We start from the raw sequence: 23,601 nt of genomic DNA on the forward strand, positions 1-23,601 counted from the left end.
CAAGAATTTGTTTGTTATAAAGATTTGACATTATGTAGTTGTGGGAGTTGATTAATTTGTCTCTGTTAGGGCTATTGTCTTCAAATCTCCTGCTGGGAAGTTGAAGTTCAAGTAATCCAGAAGGAATGACAGGTGTGAAAGTAGGGAAGAACAAGAACAGGCTGGAACCTACAGGCATTTTCTTGGAGCCCAAGAGAATGAACTGAAATCTGTGTCAGTTCTCATTATCACTAAACTTGATAGTGTGGCTACATTGCAGAAGTTGGGGTCCTTCATCACAGAGCTAAACATACACTTGACCCTGAAGTTGGTGAAGCTGAAAGATCTTGGTGAAGGTGGAGCACATGAAGCCTTGGTCACCACATCATACCAGTGAAGTAAACCAGCAGATACATGATAATTACAGCAAAGAGGTAGGCCATTGTATACAAGACAATGTATGACCGAAAAACTGCACAGAACACTTGTTAAAAATGGCAGGACAGATTTTATTCGAGCTACAGTAGTAGAGAAAAGAGAGACTTCAGTCTAGAACTGAGCCTAATCCCAAATGTAGCAAAGATATCTAAGGATGTACAGCCAATGGGCAGAGTGAGAAGGTCAGTGGATGGAAGTTACTAAGAGGAACTTGATTACATATCAAGGGTGTGGGCCTTCTTGCTAAACTGGTACTGAACAGGCCAGGGATGCAGCTTAGTTGAGAAGAGGGCTCAATGGAGCCTGACTAAAGTTTGGTCAAGGAACTACCAAAACAACTTGTCAATGGAACTACCAAAATAACTGCTGTTGTACTTGTGTACTTCAACTCTCACACAAGAATCGTCCTTGTGGTCCATTCTAACTGAGAAATTTGTCAAATGTAGTTCAGGCTAGCCAAAGTGACACACCAAAAAGCTACCATACTCTTATTTGGAGGCCATAGTTCTTCCTCTTGTCTTATTATCCTGCTGCAAGATTCAGGGCATGGGTAATGGATTCTCTTATTGTCTCTCCTGAAAGCAACAAGTAGGTGGGAGATTAATGGGCAGGACATTGGCTAACTCTCCCTCCTATTTCTATTTTTTTTCATAAGTTAAATTATATTTTACTCTTTTAAAAAACATTTTATTATGATAAAAACAATTAACATGAGATCTATCCTCTTTAAAATTTTTCAGTGTGCATTATTGTTGACCATAGGTATACTGTGGTACAGCAGCCCTTCAGAGTAGTCATTTTATTTAGCTTAAACATTATGACTGTTGATTAATAACTTCCCTTTTCCCCCTCATCCCATGGTAACCACCCTTCCAGTCTTTGATTTGATAAATTTGACTATTTTAGATGCCTCAAATAGGTGAAATCATGCAGTACTTGTCTCTCTATGTCTGGTTTACTTCTCATACTTTGTTTCTATCTTAAGGTGAGCTTTCTGGTCTCCTTCCCTACTCCCAGGTCTTTGCTTTCTGGGATGGGATGAGAAGTATGGTTTCATTGGGGAGAGGAACGTTGTCATATTTATTGAGATCTATACAGTATTTTCAGTGGCTTTTCTTGAATGCCATCTGCCAGAAAATAGCTATAGCCAAAAAAAAAAAAAAAGAAAGAAAGAAAGATAGAAAGAAAACATAAACAATTTCCTTTTTATTCACTCTTAGAGGATAATTTGAAAATAATATACTTCCAAGGCTGGGGGTGTGCCTCAAGCTGATAGGGCTTTGCAGATACTCAGAACAATGCTTTGTGTTGTAAAGCCAACAAATGTAAGAGCTACTAAGGTCCAGGCCTTGCTCAGATGTTCAGAAACTTCATTCCCTCCATCCGTGGGGTTAGGCTTTCTCCTATACTTCAGGTTCACATCTTCCTGTGTATGACCCAGGCTACCAGAATGATGGCTGGTTAAAGGACAGTCTTATGTTGCAGGGTTTTTCACTCTCTCACTGTATTAATTGGTTTCCATGAGCCTGATGAAAGGTAAATACTTTGTTTCTTGAGAGCTTAATGGTAAAAAATGGTAGGAAAAAGGCATAGGTTAAGTAAGAGGAAAGTAAGTGAGTTACTCCTCGGTATTTACGGGAGGAAGTCAATAGATGATTTTTAAAGTTGAGATACTCAGTATTAAAAGTCTTTCCATATTATTTAGAGTTATGGAGGCAACTATCGAAAAGAACTAAAACCACACATAAATGGTTGTTTCCAGAGAAAAGAACTGGAAATGTATTTGGAAAGGAGTGAAATTAGAGTAAGAAACTCCTGTTTTTTGTTCTAATACTGTTTTATGAAATTCCTTTTTCCATCTTAATGTATTATTTTGATAATAATTAAGAAACAAGTGAAACTGAACCCTTCCAAGTAACTTTATATTATTTTGCTTGAACGCATCACATATATTTTGTTAATGATTGAAAATAGGCTATATTTAACAAAGTGGAACAAAAAGGAAAGCACTGTTTTATTTCTGAGAATCCATGAACATCCTTTTCAGCAACTGGGGCAGAAAAATTCTGAAATTATAATTTAATTTTTTTTATAATTTTATAAAATTTTATAATTTTATTTTTTTTATATATTTTTATATTTTTTTAAAAAATAATTACAGTGGATAAAGAAGATACAACTCCAAAGAATGTTTGGATATTGCTTGGGCACAAGGTTTTTAATTGTTAATATAATTGGTGTAGGAAATTTTGTGGCCCCAAAAGGGGTATTGAAAGACTTGCATGAATGTGGGGCTCTCCCTGTGAATTTGGCCTGTCTGTACCCTGTTGTCCATGATGACCACTCTGCTCAGCAGAGATAGGTATCACCTTCCCACGCAGTGGAACTCAATACAATTTTCTCAAAAGATGTTTTGGCAACTTGATCTCTTTCCTGAATCTCTGGACAGCTTTGTTTCTGGGGCCAGGGTTAGCTGCCAGCCAAGCCCTACTCCTCGCTGAGTATAGCATCGAGCCTTTTTTATCCCAGCTGCTTTGTTCCAAAGCTGCCAAAGAAATGTCTGGCATTAGCCATATTGTGGACTGTGGGAATTCTGAATTCTTGTGGTGTGAAAGAGGTGACTTGGCTTCAGACAGCCAGCCTAGTGCTGAAAATGGCCATACTCGGCCTTATTTCCCTGAGTGGGGTGGTGCTGCTTGTGAGAGGAAGGAAGGAGAATGTAGAAAACTTTCAGGACTCTTTTGATACTGAGTTTCCTGAAGCCTCCCAGTTTATAGAAGCTGTTTTCCAAGGATATTTTGCATTTTCAGGCGGGGGATGTTTTACATTTATAGATGATGATTAACAATTCATTGAGGAAGAAAATCTCAAGTCATGACATTGCAAGCAATGTGCAATGTACATCATTTTTTTATATTTTGAATTTTATTTTAAGTACATGATGATTCAGTGTTTATTCTTCTTTCTTACTTTCTAAATTGAGTCAGAATATGGCAGTCTTGTACTTACCACCCAGTCTTAATGTTTTCCCCCATTCATTCAAAAGTACTTGTTTTATTGAATGACTTCTTTTATTCAGCTTTCTTTTCTGGGACCACAGATATGAGATCTCCATGTTAATCTGGTTTCCTTTCTGTCAATGGATGAATTCTGAGGTTGTGGGTATATTCCCCAGGAATGAGCCAATGCCAGATTATGTTTGTGTTGTGAACGGTTGTGACACGTTTATGTTCTGAAGTAGTTTTAAAGAGAAGAGAATCGTAAATATAATTGTCCAGAGGCCAGATTTAATACTTTTCCCTTCAATGTCAAGACAAAAGATTTCTCTTTCATTTTTGAAATTAGTCTCTTCTCTTGAACTCGACTCTTTCCCTCTCACCTCCTCAGGGATCTTTCCTATTCATTTATTTAATTTTTTTCCAACTTCAGTTCTTTTCCTTGACATTTCAACATGAAGTAGGCTCTACTCTTAAAACACATATTTCCTTTAATCTTAGGACCCCCTGGGTGCCTGGGTAGCTCAGTTGGTTAAGCGTCTGCCTTTGGCTCAGATCACGATCCCAAGGTTTTGGGATTGAGTCCCTCATCAGGTTCCCTGTTCAGGGTGGAGTGGAGTTTGCTTCTTCCTCTCCCTCTGCCCCTTTACCCCTCCCCTCTGCTCATTCTTTCTCTGTCTCTCTCAAATAAATAAATAAAAATCTTTTTAAAAATATTTTTAAAAAATTCAGCGGCCCCCTGCCCCCCAGTCACTGATGTGTCCATTATGCATTACATTATTTAGTCAGCAAATATCTTTTTAAACACTGACTATTTTTGAAACCCTCTAATAGTTCCTTAAAATGAGTAATATATATTCTTTACTCTAAAGAGGTTAACAGTTTAATGGAAAAAGCAATATCTCGACTTTGTCTGACCTCTGCCACTTGTGAGCTGCGGCAAGTATCTTTACCTCTCTGGACTTAATTTTTTTTTCCTCCTTCATCTGAAAAACAGCCATTTTGACTTAAAATCAGTATAATTCTGTGCTGATAAGCAATGGCATGATAGTATTTAACAAGTGGTAATAAAAGAACAATGTGATTACTATGAGAATTCAGTAGATGGTAAGATCACCTTTTGTTGTGTTATCTAAAAAGTGGCAACTTTCACTGAACTCAGAAAAATTCCAGCAGTAAAATAATGTGAATGAAGCCGTGGAGACCAGAAGTATGCAGGTACATATAAGACCCATTATGTCATCTTGGGTGACTGCAAAATGCTCTGCATCTGATGAACTGGTTAAGATAGGATTACTAAGGCAAGTATATAGAGAAAAGTAGAATGAAATAGCATAAGGTTAGAGACAGATGACTGGAGTAGGCCAACTTTTAGGGGGTAGGTGGAGAAAGAAGATGCAATGAAGAAGCCAGACAAAGTTGAGAGAATTATAAAAGAAAAATCACCCTATGTTCCCCCAAAAAAGGGTGTAATCAACATGGTGAAGTGCTTCAGAAGTTGAGGAGTGTGAGGATTGAGCAGAAGCCATTTCACTAAGTAAGAAGTCATTGGTGAACTTTGGACATGAGAGGCAAGTCAGTCTGCATTGAGTTAAAAAGTGAAGCATTGAGAAAAGAAAGCCATGAGATGAGGTTACTCTTTTAAGCAGTTTGTGATTAAATGTGCCAATGCAATTTGAGAGGCTAGTAGAATTAGCTTAACTCTCCCTTTCTCTCTCTCACTTCGTCGGTCTCTCTTAGAAGGATAGAAGAGATATCTCTGGCTTCTGTTTTATTCATCTTGTTCCATTGCCAGAGATGTTTCACTGCTAGATAATTTTTCTCTGCTGAAAATAGATTCACAAAATTTACTAACCTATAAACTATTATAGAACTCTTCACAAGCAGCTGGCAGTGAAAAAAGCCGGAGGAATTTCAGCGTATGCTAGGATTGTTAATTTACTTAATAAACTTTAAGTACGGCTAAGTTCTAAGTAACACTTTTGCCTGTAAAACATTGGTATGTAGGCAGCTGACTTAACATATTGTAGGAACACCTATCTTCTAAGTTCAAGACCAAGGATATTCACGGTCTTGCCATTATAACCTTGAATTATGTTATGTTATATTATATTTCTTATCCTCTCTCTATAAATCTAACACATAATAAGAAAGAGTAAAAGAGCCCAGAGGAAAGTATAGTTAATCCTGAAAGTTGCCTTTATGCTTGTTCAAAACCTTTGACTAATAACCATCTTTATGACTAACTTATGAAGTGCTAGGCATTTGATTGGAATTTTATTGTCCCTATATTTTCCATTCTCCCCAATATACAGGTAAGGAAATTGAAACCTTAACAGTTAATAAATTGTCCAGAAGCCCACAACTAGTAAATGGTTGAGGCATCATTTAACTGAGAACACTCTAATTCTTAACTCTTCGAGTGCTTAATCAGCTCATATGGGTGTACACCATGGACATTACATTCTACTTCTGGGCAGATGCAAATGAAACAGATTTGACATATATCAAAGGAAAGATTTTTATTCATCAGAGGGACTAGGCATTAAGTAACAGAAACCATACATATCGGCTTAAACAATAAAAGAAGAACTTGCTGGAAGAATAATGCTGTCTTTCAAGGAAGACCAGAGTTACTGATCTTCAGGAGCATCAGGAGTTAGGCAAGCTCTGAGACTTAAAAACTAGATTTATCAGCCCCCTTTCTTTTCTGCTACTGCTACGTTGCCTTTTCCCTCTTTATCTCAGTTTTGTTGACATTTAGTTCAAATTCTTGCGAGGAATCTTCGTGTATGCTACGGTGACTGGCTGTCAGTGAGTCCTAGAGATCTGGACTCAGTTCTATTACCAGTAGCCAGGGCACAGGGTCACATTTTATACACAGAACTATAACGTTCAATTCTTCATGTCAGGGATAATTTTCATAGAATGGCAAAATTGGGGAAAATGGTATAACAAATGGAATAATTTTTGAAATTAAGACTATTCTGGAAAGTCCATTATCTATGATGTTAAATCATGACTTCTCTCCTTTTTTCCGCTTAATACTGACATAAAGGGAAGGCAAAGAGCCTACAGGAAAATAAAATTTATGACTGATTCTTTTACTCTCTTCATATATGTTATGAAAGTATATAGACTAGGACAGTTTTGCTAGCCAAGGAAAGCTTCCTCTCCTATGTTCCCAGAAGAAGTTATGATTTTGCTGAGATCTGAAAGAAGAGTAAGGGTCCAGCTCAACAACTAGGAAAGGAAAGAACATTCCACATGAAAGAATGGGTACAGAGGGCATGACACTTTTGAGAAACTGAAGAAAAGCCCATAAGCCTCTGACACAGATAGCAAAGGGGACCATCAAATTATCATATAATATATTCTCAAAGCCCTTGATCCCTTGAGGTTAGGCTTCATGTTTGTTTTTGCTCACTATCATATTCCACTACCCAGACTACCTTGTACCTAATAGATGAGGTACAAGGCACAGGTAGGCTCCAAACCATACAGGGTCCCATGGACTCAGCTTTGATATTCATTCTTGTGATTTTCTTCAGAAATATTACCATCTAGAAGAAAAATGAGGAAAATTTCCCCCCTTTCAGCACTTATCACTGAGCTCAGAAAGGAGATAGTTGTGTAGCAGTTCACCAATGTGTTTTGTGTATGTGTGTGAATGAGTGTGGCGGTGGCCTGGGTGCTTTGCAGGAATTCCAACTGGTAGTTAATGCATGAAGCAGTATTAAAGATAAATTTAGGGCAGCCCAGGTGGCTCAGTGGTTTAGCACCGCCTTCAGCCCAGGGCCTTATCCTGGAGACCTGGGATCGAGTCCCACATCGGGCTCCCTGCATGGAGCCTGCTTCTCCCTCTGCCCGTGTCTCTGCCTCTCTCTCTCTCTCTCTCTCTCTCTCTCTCTGTCTCTCATGAATAAATAAAATATTTTAAGAAATGATAAATTTAAGACATAATTTATACCCATCGTGATTTTGCTCTTTTATGTGTTACAGGGGAGCTGAAGAAACCCAGAAAGATGATTCCAAGATGCATATATACTGCATTACCTCTGCTGACTATCATATATCTATAGGTTAATATTTCCTACCTGACTGTTTTGATACCCAAGGAAATTCCCTCTTCAGGGTTTTTTTTAATAAATTAATTTTTATTGGTGTTCAATTTACCAACATACAGAATAACACCCAGTGCTCATCCCGTCAAGTGCCCCCCTCAGTGCCCGTCACCCATTCACCCCCACGCCCCGCCCTCCTCCCCTTCCACCACCCCTAGTTCATTTCCCAGAGTTAGGAGTCTTCATGTTCTGTCTCCCTTCCTGATATTTCCCACACATTTCTTCTCCCTTCCCTTATATTCCCTTTCACTATTATTTATATTCCCCCAAATGAATGAGAACATATACTGTTTGTCCTTCTCCGATTGACTTACTTCACTCAGCATAATACCCTCCAGTTCCATCCACGTTGAAGCAAATGGTGGGTATTTGTCGTTTCTAATTGCTGAGTAATATTCCATTGTATACATAAACCACATCTTCTTTATCCATTCATCTTTCGATGGACACCGAGGCTCCTTCCACAGTTTGGCTATTGTGGACATTGCTGCTAGAAACATCGGGGTGCAGGTGTTTCATTGCATCTGAATCTTTGGGGTAAATCCCCAACAGTGCAATTGCTGGGTCGTAGGGCAGGTCTATTTTTAACTCTTTGAGGAACCTCCACACAGTTTTCCAGAGTGGCTGCACCAGGTCACATTCCCACCAACAGTGTAAGAGGGTTCCCTTTTCTCCGCATCCTCTCCAACATTTGTCGTTTCCTGCCTTGTTAATTTTCCCCATTCTCACTGGTGTGAGGTGGTATCTCATTGTGGTTTTGATTTGTATTTCCCTGATGGCAAGTGATGCGGAGCATTTTCTCATGTGCATGTTGGCCATGTCCATGTCTTCCTCTGTGAGATTTCTCTTCATGTCTTTTGCCCATTTCATGATTGGATTGTTTGTTTCTTTGGTGTTGAGTTTAATAAGTTCTTTATAGATTTTGGAAACTAGCCCTTTATCTGATATGTCATTTGCAAATATCTTCTCCCATTCTGTAGGTTGTCTTTTAGTTTTGTTCACTGTATCCTTTGCTGTGCAAAAGCTTCTTATCTTGATGAAGTCCCAATAGTTCATTTTTGCTTTTGTTTCTTTTGCCTTTGTGGATGTATCTTGCAAGAAGTTACTGTGGCCAAGTTCAAAAAGGGTGTTGCCTGTGTTCTCCTCTAGGATTTTGATGGAATCTTGTCTCACATTTAGATCTCTCATCCATTTTGAGTTTATCTTTGTGTATGGTGCAAGAGAGTGGTCTAGTTTCATTCTTCTGCATGTGGATGTCCAATTTTCCCAGCACCATTTATTGAAGAGACTGTCTTTCTTCCAGTGGATAGTCTTTCCTCCTTTATCGAATATTAGTTGACCATAAAGTTCAGGGTCCACTTCTGGGTTCTCTATTCTGTTCCATTGATCTATGTGTCTGTTTTTGTGCCAGTACCACACTGTCTTGATGACCACAGCTTTGTAGTACAGCCTGAAATCTGGCATTGTTATGCCCCCAGCTATGGTTTTCTTTTCTAAAATTCCCCTATCTATTCGGGGTCTTTTCTGATTCCACACAAATCTTAAAATAATTTGTTCTAACTCTCTGAAGAAAGTCCATGGCATTTTGATAGGGATTGCATTAAACGTGTAAATTGCCCTGGGTAACATTGACATTTTCACAATATTAATTCTGCCAATCCATGAGCATGGAATATTTTTCCATCTCTTTGTGTCTTCCTCAATTTCTTTCAGAAGTGTTCTATAGTTTTTAGGGTATAGATCCTTTACCTCTTTGGTTAGGTTTATTTCTAGGAATCTTATGCTTTGGGTGCGATTGTAAATAGGATTGTCTCCTTAATTTCTCTTTCTTCAGTCTCATTGTTAGTGTATAGAAATGCCAATGATTTCTGGGCATTGATTTTGTATCCTGCCACGCTACCAAATTGCTGTATGAGTTCTAGCAATCTTGGGGTGGAGGCTTTTGGGTTTTCTATGTAGAGTATCATGTCATCGGCGAAGAGGGAGAGTTTGACTTCTTCTTTGCCAATTTGAATGCCTTTAATGTCTTTTTGTTGTCTGATTGCTGAGGCTAGGACTTCCAGTACTATGTTGAACAGCGGTGGTGAGAGTGGACATCCCTGTCTTGTTCCTGATCTTAGGGGAAAGGCTCCCAGTGCTTCCCCATTGAGAATGATATTTGCTGTGGGCTTTTCGTAGATGGCTTTTAAGATGTTGAGGAAAGTTCCCTCTATCCCAACACTCTGAAGGGTTTTGATCAGGAATGGATGCTGTATTTTGTCAAATGCTTTCTCTGCATCTAATGAGAGGATCATATGGTTCTTGGTTTTTCTCTTGCTGATATGATGAATCACATTGATTGTTTTACGAGTGTTGAACCAGACTTGTGTCCCGGGGATAAATCCTACTTGGTCATGGTGAATAATTTTCTTAATGTGTTGTTGGATCCTATTGGCTAGTATCTTGTTGAGAATTTTTGCATCCATGTTCATCAGGGATATTGGTCTGTAATTCTCCTTTTTGGTGGGGTCTTTGTCTGGTTTCGGAATTAAGGTGATGCTGGCCTCATAGAACGAATTTGGAAGTACTCCATCTCTTTCTATCTTTCCAAACAGCTTTAGGAGAATAGGTATGATTTCTTCTTTAAACGTTTGATAGAATTCCCCTGGGAAGCCATCTGGCCCTGGACTCTTGTGTCTTGGGAGGTTTTTGATGACTGCTTCAATTTCCTCCCTGGTTATTGGCCTGTTCAGGTTTTCTATTTCTTCCTGCTCCAGTTTTGGTAGTTTGTGGCTTTCCAGGAATGCGTCCATTTCTTCTAGATTTCCTAATTTATTGGCGTACAGCTGTTCATAATATGTTTTTAAAATCGTTTGTATTTCCTTGGTGTTGGTAGTGATCTCTCCTTTCTCATTCATGATTTTATTAATTTGAGTCTTCTCTCTCTTCTTTTTAATAAGGTTGGCTAATGGTTTATCTATCTTATTAATTCTTTCAAAGAACCAACTCCTGGTTCTGTTGATCTGTTCCACAGTTCTTTTGGTCTCGATTTCATTGAGTTCTGCTCGAATTTTAATTAACTGTCTTCTTCTTCTGGGGGTGGGGTCTATTTGTTGCTTTTTCTCTAGTTCCTTTATGTGTAAGGTGAGCTTTTGAATTTGAGATCTTTCCAGTTTTTGAATGGATGCTTGTATTGCGATGTATTTCCCCCTCAGGACTGCTTTTGCTGCATCCCAAAGATTTTGAACGGTTGTATCTTCATTCTCATTAGTTTCCATGAATCTTTTTAATTCTTCCTTAATTTCCTGGTTGACCTTTTCATCTTTTAGCAGGATGGTCCTTAACCTCCACGTGTTTGTGGTCCTTCCAAACTTCTTGTTGTGATTAAGTTCTAATTTCAAGGCATTATGGTCTGAGAATATACAGGGGACTATCCCGATCTTTTGGTATCGGTTCAGACCCGATTTGTGACCCAGTATGTGGTCTATTCTGGAGAAAGTTCCATGTGCACTTGAGAAGAATGTGTATTCAGTTGAGTTTGGATGTAAAGTTCTGTAGATATCTGTGAAATCCATCTGGTCCAGTGTATCATTTAAAGCTCTCGTTTCTTTGGAGATGTTGTGCTTAGAAGACCTATCTAGGGTAGAAAGAGCTAGATTGAAGTCACCAAGTATAAGTGTATTATTATCTAAGTATTTCTTCAGTTTGGTTATTAATTAGTTTAAATATTTGGCAGCTCCCACATTCGGGGCATATATATTGAGTATTCTTAATTCCTCTTGTTGGATAGATCCTTTGAGTATGATATAGTGTCCCTCTTCATCTCTCACTATAGTCTTCGGGGTAAATTTTAGTTTATTGATATAAGGATGGCTACCCCTGCTTTCTTTTGAGGACCATTTGAATGGTAAATGGTTCTCCAACCTTTTATTTTCAGGTTGTAGGTGTCCTTCTGTCTAAAATGAGTCTCTTGTAGACAGCAAATAGATGGGTCCTGCTTTTTTATCCAGTCTAAAACCCTGTGCCTTTTGATGGGGTCATTAAGCCCGTTCACGTTCAGAGTTACTATTGACAGATATGAGTTCAGGGTCATCATGATATCATCTATTCAGTCCTTGTTTTTGTGGATTGTTCCACTGAACTTCTTCTTAAAGGGGAATTTTAAAATTTCTTGCAGAGCTGGTTTGGAGGTAACATATTCTTTCAGTTCCTGCCTGTCTTGGAAGCTCTTATCTCTCCTTCCATTTTGAATGAGAGCCTTGCTGGATAAAGTATTCTTGGTTGCATGTTCTTCTCATTTAGGACCCTGAATATATCCTGCCAGCCCTCTCTGGCCTGCCAGGTCTCTGTGGAGAGGTCTGCTGTTACCCTAATACTCCTCCCCATAAAAGTCAGGGACTTTTTGTCTCTTGCTGCTTTAAGGGTCTTCTCTTTATCTTTGGAATTTGCAAGCTTCACTATTAGATGTCGAGGTGTTGAATGGTTTTTATTGATTTTAGGGGGGGAATCTCTCTATCTCTTGGATAGAGAGATTAGGAAAGTTTCCAGCTAGAATTTGTTCAAATACATATTCTGGCCCTCTGTCCCTTTTGGCGCCCTCGGGAACCCCAATTAAACGTAGGTTTTTCTTCCTCAGGCTGTCATTTATTTCCCTTAATCTGTCTTCATGGTCTCTTAATTGTCTGTCTCTTTTTTCCTCAGTTTCCCTCTTTGCCATCAGCTTGTCTTCTATGTCACTCACTCGTTCTTCCACCTCGTTAACCCTCGTCGTTAGGACTTCTAGTTTGGATTGCATCTCATTCAATTGATTTTTAATTTCTGCCTGATTGGATCTAAATTCTGCTGTCATGAAGTCTCTTGAGTCCTTTATGCTTTTTTCTAGAGCCACCAGTAGCTGTATAATAGTGCTTCTGAATTGGCTTTCTGACATTGAATTGTAATCCAGATTTTGTAACTCTGTGGGAGAGAGGACTGTTTCTGAATCTTTTTTTTGAGGTGAGGTTTTCCTTCTAGTCATTTTGCTCAGTGCAGAGTGGCCAAAAGCAAGTTGTATTGGGAAAAGGAGAAAAATAGAGGAGAGAAAGAAGGAAAGAAAAGAGAAAAAAAAGAAAACAGGAAGAACTCCCGGGGCGCAGGTGCCTGTTAGTGTCCCAGGGAGCCCAAGGGCATCCCCGCCCTCCTGGGTCCTGCTCCACCTCCCTGCGGGCCCCCTTTCCGCGGGGAAGGTTGGTGCAGCTCCTGCTCCTCCGGGACGGGGCTCTCCTGTCCTGGGCACACTCGCCCCGGCCTCAGCCCGGCTCCTCGCGGGGCCCCTCCCCCTCGGAGGCCTTTTGTGTCTTTAGTTCTTTTTCCCTGTCAACCTGCCTTTATAGAGGCGCGAACTCTTCTCACTGTAGCGTTCCAGCTGGTCTCTCTTTAAATCTCAGGCCGAATTCGTAGATTTTCAGGATGGTTTGAAGGTTATCTAGGTAATTTTTTGGGGACAGGTGACTTGGGGACCCTACTCTTCCGCCACATTGCACCTCCTCCCCCTCTTCATGGTTGTATACAAGTGACTAAGGCAATAAATAATAATAATGACAGTTCTGGTCATTTTAGCACATGTAAGTATCACTTTACCGGTCAGACTGTTGTTTGTTTTTCATTATTTTATATAGACACTCAACTTGCAATTCTTGAAAATAACGAAGAAGCCAAAGAGTATTATTTGGCTTAGGAAAGAATTTTCTAGTTAAGCAGCTAATATGGAAAACCATATTTCTGGTGATATGGAAAAATACTTATAATGCTGACATATGATGCAGAGTAGGTTCAAAATTTTTATATTCCTTTCGTGATCTTCCCTCATCAGAGTAACACTATGTAATCTGTACTTTCATCAGTCTATTAAAACTTTTACCGCATTGATTTTCTAAATGTTCTTCTATGTGAGGGGTACCTGAGTGGCTCAGTTGGCTAAACATCTACCTTTGGCTCAGGTCATGGACCCAGGATCGAGCCCCACATTGGGATCCTTGCTCGGTGAGAAGTCTGCTTCTCCCTCTTCCACTGCAGCTCCCTGCTTTTTGTTCTAGTTCTTTCTCTCTTTCTCTTTCAAATAAATAAATAAATAAAATCTTTAAAAAAAATGTTATTCTATGTGACATGAAGAATGATCAACTTGTATTGTGGAATATTAGCAGTTAAAAGAATAGATGATAATGGTGAATTGATGGGTATAATTAATAGCATTCATACATAATATAATGTTTATTATAAATGACTCTAAAATTTATGGTGACCAAGTGGCCCTGAACATATTGGAAATATGCAATAAACTTCTGAGATAAACTAGCATGCAGTACCATTAGAACTAATCATTTTTTTGAACTAATCTTTGAGTAGCTATTACTGTTTTGGTAAATCTTTGAAGCACTGGAGGTAAATCTAAGAGACATTTAATGTAAGTGTCCTAACACATTTTGCCTCCATTCTTGTGTTAGTGTCATGCAGGAAGCTGCCATATGCATGGCATTAGTGTTGATTTACAATGGTCCAGCTCTCTTAGGGAACTGTAAACTAGACATGATCAAGATTCTGAGTGTCTGTGGGGGAAAAAATTGCTAAATTGGATAAGAACAATTAGTGATTTATTAACTACTTTGATTATGTAAAGAATAAATTTACAAAATTAATTATGGGTGTGGTCAGGACTGCTGATCAGCTGACCCAGACTTTATGGTTCACTGATTCTGGCATGTGTAATGACTGCCGGTGCTCTGGTCATACTGCTGTTAAAAATTATGGTGATCTCATCTGGTGCATCCTAATATTTGCAGCAATTCTATGAGTGGCACAATTGTTCCACATGTGTGGAAGACCCACCAGTGTGGAAGACCCATGAAGTGTTTTGACTAATGCTTGTGATTTGGTTTTTAATGCTGACTCTTCTAGGCATATAATCCTCAGACCTCATTTAGATTCTGAAATAATTCTCTTGAATTCAAACATCCATCTTTTATTGTATTAGGAATTTAAATTAAGAAAATAATCAGAGCTATATACAAAAAATATATGCATAAGAACAACCATCATAGCATTACATATGAGACAAAAAATTAAAGACCACCAAAGTATCTAGTAGAGTTGAAGTAAATAATTTATGGAAATCCATATAATAGGCCATTCTAAGCTTTTTCAAAGATCATGTTGCTATGAATATTTAAAGTAAAGAGACAATGTTTATAATGTAACAATGATGAAAAGGCAGGATCTATTATGATATAAAACAGAAGGTAAGGGGTACCTGGGTGGCTCAGTGGTTGAGCATCTGCCTTTGGCTCAGGTTGTGATCCTGGGGTCCTGGAATCGAGTCCCACATCAAGCTCCCTATAGGGAGCCTGCTTCTCCCTCTGCCAGTGTCTCTGCCTCTCTGTGTGTCTCTCATGAATAAATAAAATGTTTAAAAATAAATAAATGGAACAGAAAGTACATAGTTAATGGTCAAGATATGCTGGAATGATCTTGTGGGTGGTTTTTGCTTTATTCCTTTCTAGATTTCCCAAATTTTCTTTAATGAATGCATGAACTGTGTAATTTATGCAGTGAAAGAAAGAAATTATAAGCAAAGGAAATAGATTCCTAAATTAAAGAAATTTAAGGATTAAGGAGTGAATGTTTTCAATCAAATGGGTATATTTAAAAGACATGAAAAGTTCCAAAAGAATATAGAATTATCTAAGATGTGGTGTGAATTGGGTGCTACGTAGTCTTTGATGAACATTGAAAAAAATTGTACCAAGCTGTGATACATATTAGATTCTGTGGTTTATGTGGAAAAAGAACCAGTGCTATTAATCATGCAGTGTTTTTATCTGTATCAATGTTAGAGTTCTGACCTGTTTCTTTGCTGATTCTTCTCTTAGAAGAAAAAAATAGCCTTAATTTTGAATTAGTTGTGTAACCCAGTTGGAAGGATGTCCCTCTAGAATGAAGTGTGTGGAAATGTCATAGTGGGAAACCCTCGTTCCTGCCTTTTTCAGCTTGAGGATTTCAATGTTATTGAAGTCCTGCTAAAACACTCCTGACAAGGGTGCTCCCATTTAGTAGAACCTTCCTGAGGGTTCCATGTTATCATTAAAACTAGAGAATATTGGCATGGTAAGAGTGAATCTAAAACAGTAAATAAATTGCATGGGAGCAGAGGGTAAGGAGGTTCCCCTGACCAAAAATAGCCTGCAGGTATCTGGCCAACCAAATGTGGTTAGAAATTTATTTTTGGGGGGATTAGAAATTTTGAGAGGAAAACAGAAATGTCAGAATCACTTACAAGTGAGTTGGTGTAATCATTTTGGGAGGGTAATTTTGTAATATCTTACTTATTTAAGAAGGTATCACCTTTGGACTCATAGTCCCACTTCTAAGAATTTAAGAAGAGAACTGCACAACTACTAAGACCTGAAGAGTATGTCCATTAAAGTAATCTTATATTAGCAAAAACAAACAAACAAACAAACAAACAAACAAACAAAAAAACAATAACAAAAAAAACTTGAAAATCCACCAACTGCTAAATAATTTAATTTAATTATATAATGGAATATTGAGAATTGTTTAAAATAATTAGATGGATGCATATATATAATATGATCAAGATATGTTGGAAAGTTAAAAATAAAGCAAGCCTAAGTGTGTCTGAACACACACACATGCACACAACTAACATGGACGCTTATGTATGCATAGAAAATTTCTTTTTTTTTTTTTTTTTAAAACATTTATTTTATTTATTTATGATAGTCACAGAGAGAGAGAGAGGCAGAGACATGGCAGAGGGAGAAGCAGGCTCCATGCACCGGGAGCCCGATGTGGGATTCGATCCCGGGTCTCCAGGATCGCGCCCTGGGCCAAAGGCAGGCGCCAAACCGCTGCGCCACCCAGGGATCCCCGCATAGAAAATTTCTGAAAGAATATCCAAAAAGATGGTAACAGTAGTTATATCTGGGGTGCATGAATGAAGGGTTGGTAAGGAGAGAGTCGTTTAGTTTTTACTTTATGTTTTTCACTGCTATTTATTTTACTTTTTACCAAAACATATATAAAGAAATATTTTTTTAAAAAAATGCCATGAGGAAAAGAATAAAAAGAGAAAAAAATTACTTGTGGAATAGAGATAAAGATTATAGCAGAGTTGAACTAGAACCTCATCTAATTATAACCAACTGGGTTTGTAGAATGCATGACAGGAAATCAAAGGAGAATAAGGACTTCACTACTGGAAAGAAGTATTTCTGAAATGTGTTTGAAAATGGAAAATGTGTGGAGGTATGGGTGTCCAGGAGGAACAGCCGATAATACCTTATTTGAAATGAACAATAAGTGAGACAGGAAATAGTTTATTTATTATTGTTTTAAAAGATTTTATTTATTTATTTGACAGAGAGAGTGAGATAGCACAAGCAGGGGGAGAGGCAGAGGGAGAAGGAGAAGCAGACTCTCCATGGGGAGCCTGATGTGGGGCTCGATCCCAGGATCCCAGGATCATGACCTGAGCTGAAGGAGGATGCTTCACCAACTAAGCCTCCCAGGTGCCCCCAGGAAACACTTTAAAACAGGACCCAACATTGTAGAATAGTTCTAGAGAGAGAAGTGAAAACAGCACTTAATAAGGCTGTTTAAAATGGGTTCAAAAATGAAGATTTTTAAGAACAAGAACCATTAATGATGATTTAATTTTGTCATATTGAAAAGGCTTTACTATCTGTTATAAGTCATTTCACTGATGTCCTAGAGGCAATGTTGGCACCAGGACAAAGCCCTAGAGGATACCTACTCCCAAAGATACTAGATCTTGGTGTACTCACTCCATGGAAAAGCTGAGAACCTATTTTTCTGTATCTGAATGATCTGTCTTAGCTTATATCTATGTAATAGGAATTGGACTCAGAGTCTCATAAACAATGGATATGCATTTCTTTATTAACACCTTTTTGTGTGTGTGTTTATTGATTTATACTGAAAGAGTGTTTATAAGAGCTCTTCACTTTTGAGTATGAAAATCAGAATATTCTCTAATAGTTGGTCAATAGGAGGTTTCTCAGTCTCAGCACTACACATTTTAGACCATATAATTTTTTGTTATGGACAGCTTCCTGACACTGTTGGATGTTTAGGAGCATCCTTGGCCTCTACCCACTAGATGCCAGTAGTAACCTCCTACCTCCCCCTTTGTGACAATCAAAAAAATGTCTCCAGATATTGCCAGATGACCCCTGAGGAGCAAAATCAATTCCCATTGAAAGCCACTGGTCTATAGTTTAGACAAGCAACCAAATGTCATCAGTATTTTAATCTATGTATAATTTGTTTTCTGTGTCTACAGGGTTGATTTTTAAATTTCTCTTAAGTATTTCAAATAGAAATATTTGATATTTCTAATACTTGCACCATGATGTGGTGACTTTGTAAGGCTCATTCCTGTGTCAGTAATATTGTACTGTACTCTTTTGACTCTGATTGCAACTATTAGCCCTCTGTAAACTCGTTTTAGAAAATAAGCATGCAATCTTCGATTCAACCATTCATTTCACAGATCTTATTGAAAACTGAAACAATATTTCTGAGACTTTTGAAATGCTAGTTTTTATAGAAAAGAAATTGCCCACAGGAAGTGAAGTTTCTGGTCTATTGGTGACAATGTGTGAGATGATAAGCATTTATGATACAGTGTGATACGGCTAAAATGTACATGTGTGTATGGTGTTAGGTCTGTGTAAAATAAGTGAAATTAAACAAAATTTAACTTTCTTAATTCCTTTTGAATTTTCTGCTTTTATTCAGAAATAATCTTTAAAGGTTTATCATTAGTTTCTGGTTCTTAATACACTGCCTTTGTGTGCTATTTTTTTTGCAGATGCTGTGGCTATAATGTGGACTGATAGAGTTATCCCCTCATTAACGTGAGTTATTCCTTGTAGTATGTCTGCCTCAGTATTTAGCAACCTTCTGGTTAATGTATTTGAATACTCAAGAGTGACATATATGGCTGGCCAAGAGGGCCAACTGCCTTTGTTATTTAATATGCTTAATCTTCACTCCTCTCCATTTGTATCTGTGCTAGTACTTGTCACTATGCCATCCATGGCTATTGTCTCTACAACCCTAACTGATCTGATAAACTATCTTTATTTTTTGTAGTTTCTATTTGGTCTGTATTGTCAATGATAGGAATACTAAAACTGCGATACCAGGAGCCCAATCTACCTAGACCTTATAAGGTAAAAGTGAGTTTTCTCATTTTTTTCTATGTGAAATAAAATGTATCAGGTGTAACCATATTTGAAGACTATATTCAGAACATCTGTGGGTAGACCTTCTCACTACTACCAAATTGTGAAGCCCATAAATGTAGTCTGGCCTTAGCTTTCATGTTTATTGGGTAGATTTTCCTCAGTCTAAAATCTTCTAGGTTCTATTAGGTTTACTAGAGGGAAGGCTAGTCTTCTGGGTGATTAGACAGATCATGATGAGTCTTTTGGCCAGAGATTACTTTGTTTACCAATGTAGCTCCCTATGCACATGGGTATCTTGCACACACAGGGTCAGATTTGGCAAGTGCGAAATAGAAGAGACAAGTGCTGCTGTGGGGTCACAGGTGATAGCACCTCCTATCCTAAAACATCAGCTTTTTTTTTTTTTTTTTAAGATTTTATTTATTTACTCATGAGAGACACACAGAGAGAGGCAGAGACACAGGCAGAGGGAGAAGCTGGCTCCACGCAGGGAGCCTGATGTGGGACTCCATCCAGGGACTCCAGGATCATGCCCTGAGCCAAAGGCAGACACTCAACAGCTGAGCCACTCAGGCATCCCCTGAAACATCAACTTAATTTGATCACCAAAAATTCCATCCTTTCCACTTTACTTACTTTAACTTACTGTCAGTCTGGATCAGGAAGTTTTTTGTTTTTGTTTTTGTTTTTACAGGAGAGCCTTTTAATCATAGAAAAGGAAAAAGAAATAAGCAAAAACTTAGGAGCATAAGGATACTACTGGAGAAACATGGCCTTGATGCTCAGATTATCAGAATAGTCCTGGTGGGCTAGGCATCGTGTTAAAAGCTTTGCTTCCATTATCACATGTAATCCTCTCAGTAAGACAAAAGGTGGATACTACTCTTATCTTCATTTTATAAATGAGGAAATTGGTTTAGAAAACTTGTTACTTGCCCAAGTTCGCACAGCATGGAGTAGAGGCAGGATTGAAATCTAGGCAGTCTCTTTGGAGTGTTTGCCTTTTAGCAGATACAAACAACTGTAAGAAATATATAATATAAGAAATTTAAGAAAGAACACAGGGAAGGGGCACCTGGGTGACTCGGTTACGTTTCCAGCTACTGGTTTCTGCTCAGGTCATGGTCTCAGGGTTGTGAGATGGAGCCTTGTGTCAGGCTCTGCACTCAGCGGAGAGTCTATTTGGATTCTTTCCCTGTTCCTCCCCCGCTACCCCTTCCCCTGCTTGCATTCTCTTTCTCTAAAATAAATAAATAAAATCTTTTTAAAAAGAGAGAAAGAACATAGGGAAAAAGAAAGCAATGTTCTAACCATCAACCTTGGTTGACTTATAACCATCTTTCGTTTTCAGTCCTTTCTTCTACTTCTTCCGTCCAGCCATCCTGTAACTTTAGCATATTTGAGAAGCAACTATATCTTAAGTATCTTACCAGGTATTCTGGGTGCAGAAAGGAATAAGACATGGCTCGTGTCCTTAAGGCATAATCTATCTGGTCAAGTGAACCAAAAATCATAGTATGACTATTGCCACGTGGTGACCTTCAGAAGGTGTTCAGAAAATAGATGAGGAAGGAGGAATCACCTGTTATTTAACCTCTGATCCTCATTTTCTTCAGATCTAGGATGGGAATAAATAATGCCTACACGCTAGGAATGTGGAATGTAAGCTAAGACATGCAAACAGTCCAGAGTCTGACATTGATGGTTATAATGATTTATATTATTATTTGATACACATTTGCATCAAAAAGAAAGGCAAGGGCAATTATAAGTTGTTAATATTTGTCTTGAATGCCATATGAATGCTCTTTTCTTTTCTCTCAGTTATTTGATAATTTATATTGAGCTGTGAGATGACAAGTTATCTTTCTCAGGGGTGTTTTACAAATTAAGAAGAGATTTTTGTTTTTTATTTATTTAATGTAAGCTCTACACCCAGCTCACCACCCTGAGATCAAGGGTCTCATGCTCTACTATCTGAGACAGCCAATGCCCCAGAAGAAATTCTTAATAAATTTCCCAAGGGAATGATCTTCTAGTTAAAGGGTTTAATAAATATGAAAATAGTTATATTTTGAGAGTATAGATTGGAATCTATTTATTAAAGATGTATCAAAAGTGTCTGCCTATTGAACTTTCTCCCTAGGTTGGTTAATGTTTGGTGCAAGACACTTCACAGTCCTAACACAAAGCAGGTACCAAGAATAGGGCTTCAAGTTTTTTTGGCTAAAACAAAAACAAAAGCAAAAATCCACTAGAAATAGGGAGAATGGTCTTGGCTGAAGTTTTTTGTTTTGATTTTTTAAAATATCCTGAGCCTATAAAGTTATAATATTTACCTGTCAATATCTGCCTAACAGAGGGTCCAAGGATACTTTGTGTTTTTGACATGAATTTCTTGCTGCCTTGGGATATATTCCCAGGAAAATTGTGCCTTTCATTGAGTTCTAGGAGCAACTTCTTAAGGAATTCATTCTGCCTAGATCAGAAGATGCTTATCTTACTAACGAATGATCATGATTATTTCCACTCAAGAACAGTCAAACATTGTTCATTTCTTTCAACCAATACCCTGACAAAGAAGTCTTCAACATACTACTAAGCCAGATTTATTTAAACTCAGATAACTTAGCCCATTTTCTATCATTAGCTTATATCTTATTTTTTTTTTGTTTATATAAATATACAGATACCTTATGTGGATTTTCATATCTTATTGTTTGAATTTTGCTTTTTTTTTTTTTTCCAGTTGTCTTTTCCATTACCATTGGTAACAACAGCTATCTACCTATGTTTGGTTTTGATCCCTTTGGTGAAGTCTCCACATATACATTATATCTACATGTGTCTCTTTGTTCTTAATGGACTTCTGTATTACAGACCTTTAATATATTTCAAATTGAGGTTGATTTGGTTTGAAAAGATGACATGCTATTTACAATTGCTGTTTAATATTTGCATCCCTGATGTGTCTGAAAAACAGATGCCAGAAGTAGAAACTTTAAGAAAATAGCCTTCAGAAAGCATGCCAAATTAAAAAAAAAAAAGGCATTCCCATGATAGTACCTAGCTATACAAATCATGCAGAAATCATTGTCTAACTAAAGCTGTTTTGGTTAGCCTTGCTTGATACACTGATGATATTTTTCCCTCTTCCATTTTTTTCTGCACCCTAAACTTTTACTACCTAATTTGTGGTGATTTTGTGATAAAAGTTAGCAATTAAAATTAAAAAGCATTCTCTTCATCATTTTGAGTCCTTCTAATGGTTCTGATTTGAAGATAAAAGAATAACCCCATTTGTCTTAGCTTTTCCCTACCAGTGGTATTTTTTCAACCTAAAAGCTATTTTGAAGCATGGGTTTTAGGTTATTTTCCTTTGTATTCCTTCCTCTGAATTCTGAGGTGCCTTAGAGGAACAGGTTTACCATGTCTTTGTTTGATTAAAATGTGATTTACTTATGACTATGGAGTTGTGTATATGAAGTGTGTGTAACAGATGTAGAGTGGACTGTATCTCGGTTATGGCGCTTACTTGGTATCATTCAATATACAAAATCTGTCTACTTAGCTTAGAGTTTTAAAGGATCTGGGTTTGGAGATACCCTTTTGGAAAGCACAAGGGCAATGTGGGAAGATGTTCAGTGACATTTGTTAGCCAACTCTGCTTCCCATCCCCTCTCATCCTTTAGCGCTGGTACCCACATATGTCAAAGAACTTCCCAGGTACCATCCCCTGGTGTGATGACTAATTTTATGTGTTAATTTAGCTGTGTTGTGGTGCCCATATATTTGGTCAAACATTATTCTGGAGGTTTCTGTGAAAGTGTTCTTTGGAGAAATTAGCATTTAAATCAGTGGACTTTGAACAAAGCAGGTACCCCCTCCATGTGTGTAGACCTCATCCAATTAGTTGAAGGCTTTAATAGAAACACTGATTTCTCAGCAGATGGCACTGGGACTTGAAATGCAACATTGACTCTCCAGCCTACCTATACACATGGCAGCATTGGGACTAACTGGCCCCCATAATCCCATGAGGCAATTCCTTAAAATTCTCTCTCTCCTCTCTCTCCTTATATATATGATATATGATATCCTATATGTTCTGTTTCTCTGTAGAACCCTGATTTTTCCCAGCCAACCCACATACCCTATTCTTGCTCACTAAGGACCACCCCTACCTGGTCTTCACACTCCATCTCATTTTGGCATATTTTTAAACACTATTCATATTTAAACAATAACATATTCAAGTTAGCAGGAGAGGTACAGCAACACAATATGTGGCAAAGTCATTCCTGGACTTTAGTTTCATAGAAATCATTTACATTTTTCAGAGTCAGGACCAGAACTTCAGATTCTGGAGACCTGGGAGATATTTAAATTACAAGTGAGAAGATCACAGATTTGATTAATATTAGAATTAGAAAAAAGCTTAAATGTCTCCAGCATGCCCACAAAGTAACTCACCTGCCTGTGCTTGTATACCCCTGGGGTAGAGGGTAATACTTATTAAAGATGCCCATCCTATCTCTGGATAGTTCTATCTTCCAAAAGCATTTCTTTTTTAAGATTTATTTATTTATTTATTCCTGAGGGACACAGAGAGAGAGAGAGGCAGAGACACAGGCAGAGGGAGAAGCAGGCTCCATGCAGGGAGCCCTACGTGGGACTCGATCCCGGGTCTCCAGGATCATGCCCTGGGCTGAAGGCGGCGCTGAACCGCTGAGCCACCTGGGCTGCCCTAGGATCCTTTTATGTTAAGAAATGTCTAATTTTTTGTGTCGTAAATAACATAGACTTTTCTAGATA

At 38.0% G+C, this 23,601-nt stretch overlaps 1 protein-coding gene across 1 annotated transcript; it reads left to right on the forward strand.

The window, feature by feature from the left end:
• The first annotated feature begins 344 nt into the window (after nt 1-344).
• SLC7A13 (solute carrier family 7 member 13) lies at nt 345-21,799 on the forward strand. Its single transcript, XM_041768592.1, is given in 9 exon segments — nt 345-413; nt 2,579-2,691; nt 2,693-2,758; nt 2,760-2,934; nt 2,936-3,243; nt 7,405-7,544; nt 18,405-18,682; nt 18,685-18,771; nt 21,536-21,799. Coding segments are annotated over 9 exon segments (1,500 nt in total).
• The last annotated feature ends 1,802 nt before the right edge of the window (nt 21,800-23,601 follow it).

Source organism: Vulpes lagopus, chromosome 9 (assembly GCF_018345385.1).
Source record: "Vulpes lagopus strain Blue_001 chromosome 9, ASM1834538v1, whole genome shotgun sequence".
Lineage (NCBI taxonomy): Eukaryota > Metazoa > Chordata > Mammalia > Carnivora > Canidae > Vulpes > Vulpes lagopus.